General features: G+C 43.2%; 1 protein-coding gene across 1 annotated transcript; it reads right to left on the bottom strand.

Moving 5' to 3' along the window:
* Positions 1-371: 371 nt before the first annotated feature.
* Positions 372-4316, bottom strand: LOC137359797 (deleted in malignant brain tumors 1 protein-like). Its single transcript, XM_068025496.1, has 5 exons — positions 4164-4316; positions 1152-1329; positions 988-1068; positions 711-899; positions 372-430 (listed from the first exon to the last, which is right to left on the bottom strand). Exons 1-5 carry the CDS (start codon positions 4314-4316, stop codon positions 372-374), a joined length of 660 nt encoding a protein of 219 aa, XP_067881597.1.
* Positions 4317-5451: the final 1135 nt, after the last annotated feature.

Here is a 5451-nt window from a genome sequence, read left to right on the forward strand (position 1 = left end):
TAAAGAAAGGTTTAGCACAGACACAGTCCGTCTTGTGTGATAAAATATTTACAATAGGTATTTAATAATTATATCCACTGCTTCTGGGCAATGAGTCCGGCTGAACATTCCCCAGTATGTGTGGTGCACATTGCACCAGAGGAAAGTGTGAACCATTCTAAATTGCAGAGACAGGGGTCCCCATGTTTCTGATGAGTACAGGACAGTTCAGGTACAGCCAGAAACTGGGATTAGAAGAATTATAACCTGACAATTTGAAATATGCGGTGAGGAAAAAAACGTTCAGTTCAGCGAGAACGTGCTCATAGTATCTTCAGAAAATGGCAACAATACCAATTCAACTAATACAAACCCTAACGTTAGCTGGAACACTAATAATGTGAAGTAACTGCAGATGTGGACGAGACAGCAACTGGAGGCACATCGAGTCCTGTGGAATATAATGTACATAAAGTTCAGGAGGATGAAATTTCAGCACTTTGCATTTAAACATAAATACTGTTCTTAATTTACAGAAGTAATGAGTCAATTTAACGAAACAAGGAACCCTAACCCCACTCTCCAAACCCTGCCACCCTCACCAGAACAAATCACACTGGCATCTTCCTTGTGATCACAGTCAGATTGAGCCAGTGATGAGGAAGGACAGTCGGCCAGAGAAGATTCGCTTCCAGTGCACTTCACCTCATCCAGCCAGATAACACCGTCACCCTGGAAAAACGTGGCCCCTCCTGGGGCCAATAGAGCGTGGCCACAACCCAGCTCTCTGCAGACAACATTGGCATCGGCCATATTCCAGGAGTCATCACACACCGTGCCCCAGATGTTACTGCACAATATCTCCACTCTCCCGGAGCAGTTGGTGTTACCTCCAAACAGGCGCAACCATTGTCCCGAGTCTGTCAAAAAGAATCAATGATTATTATTAATGTGGTATAAGACAGGAGTACCAGTCACATAGTTGATACAATAAAGAGGAATTAGCACCTGGTGAAAGCACACGTTTACAGTCATGTTCTCGAATGCAGTCCTTTGATCTGTGGGGCTGCTCCTTAATTACTTTTGCTTCTGTTGAGAAGAGAAACATGCTGACTGTATCAGACACAAAAGTTTGAAATGACAATCGCACATTGAGAGGTTTGTTGTGTTACCTGAACAAACAACACCAGCATCCTCTCTGTGTTCACAGTTGTGTTTGCCCCACGGTTCTGTTTGACACTGCCAAAGGAGCGATTCGTGTGAAATACACTCCATCCCATCGAGCCAAATGGGTCCGGATCCTTCTCCGAATGACTGAGTGTAATAATCGATGGAACTGAGGGGACCACACTGTAATAGTTTGCAGATCACATCTGCATCAGGTCCATCAAATGTATCTGAGCACACTGTTCCCCAGGTGCCATTGTAGAACACTTCCACTCTCCCCTCACAGCGATGCTTCCCATTCACCAGCCGCAGCTCTTTGTGCTCTGTCAGTGACACAAGAAATATCCAGATGGTGAGATTGATAACTCGTTGTGTGTTCATACTGCACAGCTCAACACTTGCTCCATCGGATTTGTTCACTGATTGCGGGTAACTATTTCAGAAAATTGATGGAAAAACACCGACAGCCCATAATGTAATAAAAAATAATGAACACGGAATTCACAACAGAAGGAGAAACAATTTTATTGAATTCTTTGAAGAAGTTACAGAAAGATAACGGGGATACTGCAGTCGATGCAATATGCAAGTTCCTTTTTTTCGTAAGTACCTCTGACAAGGTACCATATAGTGGGATCATGACTGGGGTCAGAGCATGTGGAGTCAAGAGATCAGTGGAAGAATGGTAGAAAACTAGCTACAAAGCACGTCATCAGGGTTAAAAGTGGTAACCCAGAATGGCAGAATGCGGGAAGTGGTGTTCCACAGGGCTGGATTCACTGCTGCTCAACATTTACATAAACGGTTTGGGCTTTGGCATGGGAGACATAATTTCAAAATTTAAGATGACAGCAATTTGGGGATACAGTTAACACTAAGGAAGACTGAGACAAAATACGGGAAGACATGACTAAATGGGCCGAATGGGCATACAATTATCAAATTAGTTTTAATACAGATAAGTCTGTGGTGCTGAGTGTTGGTAGGAAGAATAAAGAGGCCACGTATTTCTTGTAAAATAAGAGTGAAAATGATGTAGAGAAGCAAAGAGATATCGTGATACAGAGGCACTAATCACTCATAAAGTGACAGAGACCGAAGGTAGTGATCATGAATATAGGATAATCATGAATAAATCTCATAAGAAGTTCAGCAGATTTTGTGTTTTACACATACAATTGTTGAGTTGAATAGCACTGATGTCTTTAAGGAAAGGTGAGTAGGTACATGAGAGAGAAAGAAGTAGGAGGACATGCAAAGAGGGTTAGATGCAGTAAAGTGGGCTACACTCGTGGGCAACATGAACACCAAATTGAACAGTTAGACCGAATGGCCAGATTCTGTGCTGTACATTGTATGTAATTCGATGTAATATCTTCCCTGTGAAGTCACGTGCGCAACACTACGGAAAATGGGCATATGGAAGCACCCTTACCTGAACACATGATCCTCACATCTTCTTCATGAGAACAGTCGTGGTTATCCCACGATGCTGAGGGACATTCCCAGAGAAATGATTCGTTACCGGAACAGTTCAGTTCATCCAACCAAACTGGCCCTGAGTCTGGTCCACAAGATGCAGTAAGTGACATGTCCAATGCTTTTCCACAACCCAGCTGTTTGCAAACCACGTCAGCGTCCGCCAGATCCCAGGAATCAGCACAAACTGAGCCCCATGTACGATTGTAATAAATCTCCACTCGGCCAGTACATGGGCTTCCACCGCCGGACAGCCTTAACTGCACGTGATCTGTTGGACAACAGTACATGAGGATTATAAGTTCAATACACATTCACCTCATCACTCAGTCCAACTCATTGTCCCATCACCAGATAAATCAAAAATGTTAAATGCACCTTTGACAGGTAAATGAAACTATCCAGCAGAATATGTGTTTGCACTTACTTATTACATAGAATATAAAGAACAGAAATATTTCAGATGTCCTACTAGATCTGGCTTTGACAAGTTATGGTCTTCAGTTTACCGTGTATGTTTTGAATGCTTGTGTCCGTTGTTGTCAGGCAAGCAGTCACGTGATTAACTGTCAATTTATACTCATGTTATCTAACTGTATCTGTTCCTTGTCCATGTATGTTCCCCTTATTTGTTATCTTGGTCAGACGTTCACTGCCATCTCCTCTTTCCTTTATCTTGACTAACAAGTGAGTTGCATTGATCTAGCGCCATTAACGTAATCAAAGATTCCAAGGCGCGATTCAGGAGTGATATCAAAGCAATTTTAACACAAAGCACCTAAGACTAAATTAGTTCAGATGACCAAACGCTAAGTCAAAGAGTTAGTTTTATGGAGCATCTTAAAGCAGGAAAGATAGGTTGACAGGCAAAGAGATTTAAGCAAGTAATTCGAGAGCGTGTGACCTTTGCAGTTTCAAGCACAGCCGCCAATGGTGCGCAATTAAAATCAGGAATGCTCAAGAAGCCAGAACTGGGAGCTGTCAGACTGGAGCCGATTGCAAAGACAGGAGCTGTGAGGCCAAGATTTCCACTGTTTCTGAAGAAAATACTTAGTCCAACCAATCGGTATCAAAACTGAATCATTAAATATCTCATATGTTGTAAGTTCCACTCTGGCATATGTAAATAAATGTTCATTGGAACAACCCCAAAACATCTGTCCACACTTACATTCTGCATAATACAACATCCCCAGAACATATGCCTGCATTTTCATGCTGCACAATGGAACTTTCAAGCGCAAGTCCAAAACATCTGTCTACTTTTATACACAGTCTAATGAAACTTACACCAGAACAACTCCCACACAGCTACCTCCACTTACATACTGTACAATGGAACTGATTGCAAGCTCGACGCTGGATTGGATAGCAGAGCTGAGAGTCCAATTCCATATTCTATTTATCACAAGGCCGTTATCTTTCACCTCCATCATCATTCACCTCCCTTCCTGCCTCAGCCCATCTGCTGCCGAAATGCTCACCCATGCTTTGTTGCCTGTAGAACCGAATATTTCAATGTTCTCCTGGGCGATTACCCATCCTGCACCCTCCAGAAACATCAGCTCATCCAAAGCATTGTTGCTTCTCCTACATGAAGCCTTTCTCAGGAGCGCCACTGCACTCGCTGGTTTCCCATACGCCAATGCCTCGTGTTTTCCATTATGATCTTCATGTTCAGACACCTTCATGCTCTCCCCCTGCCATCAGTATAACCGCCTGCAGCCTGAATCATTTCAAGAGCTCTGCATTTCTCTGAATCCAGCTTCTTGCACATCACCCACTTCCATTGCCCACAACTTTCAGTCTTGTCTTTGCCATCTGACCCCCACAGATCAGAATTTTCCCGCGAAACATTTCTGTGTCTCCAGCTCTTCAAATCCAGTCTTTCGACTAAGAATTTAGTCACCCACTCTAACATCTCTTTGTTTTGCTCTGTGTCAGTTTTCTGCCGATTACATTCCTGTTAAACTCCTTGTGATGTATGTGTTAAATGAAAGTTCTGTTATAAAAAACATCTTGTTGCTTCATTGTGTCCGTGTCCTCTCTCTCTGCACACTACCACCATCCAGCCCCAGCTCCCCACCCGTCACCCATCCTCACCCCTTCCCCTCGAGTGAAATTACTGGTTTGAGACAACCAGCAACAAGTAACCTATATTATCACTTTTCTCAGCAGATTAGACATTTCACTTCTTTGTTATTGTAAAAGCAGTGAAGAATTTGTTTACCTGAACACAGGACCCCAACATCCATACTGTCAGTGAGAGACGAATTCAATGTGAATAAGCTGCAGTTCTGGAGCTGCAATTCGTTTCCTTCACACTGGACAGCATTCACCCAGACGGGTCCTTCACTCTTTCCGTCCTTTGAATAGTTATAAGTGGCTGTCGCTTCACCGCAGCCCAGCTGTGTACAGACCACGTTGGCATCATTTAGGGTCCAGTGTCTGTCCTGCAATCTCCCCCAGCTGCCGGTGTAGTAAATCTCCACTCGCCCATCACACCAGCTTCCCCCGTTAGTCAGCTTTAGTGACCAATTTTCATCTACAATATGAAACACATTGAGAATGGTGAAACTGAAGCAAAATATCTCATAATTTACTGCCACCAGAAAAATTATTAAGTTTAATGGTTACGATTTCTGTCATCATTATTCAGAAGGCTTGTCGGAAGATGTTCTTCACCATGACCTTTTCTCAGTAAAAACATTTTTAGAGACATACCGAGTAGCTTCCGCTGGCTAAACTGGGGAAAAGGGGTAAAATGAACTGGGGGTGAGCGCGGCACATACCGGCTATTGATAAGTGATGAGACCGAAGGATGGA

Source organism: Heterodontus francisci, unplaced genomic scaffold (genome assembly GCF_036365525.1).
Source record: "Heterodontus francisci isolate sHetFra1 unplaced genomic scaffold, sHetFra1.hap1 HAP1_SCAFFOLD_329, whole genome shotgun sequence".
Lineage (NCBI taxonomy): Eukaryota > Metazoa > Chordata > Chondrichthyes > Heterodontiformes > Heterodontidae > Heterodontus > Heterodontus francisci.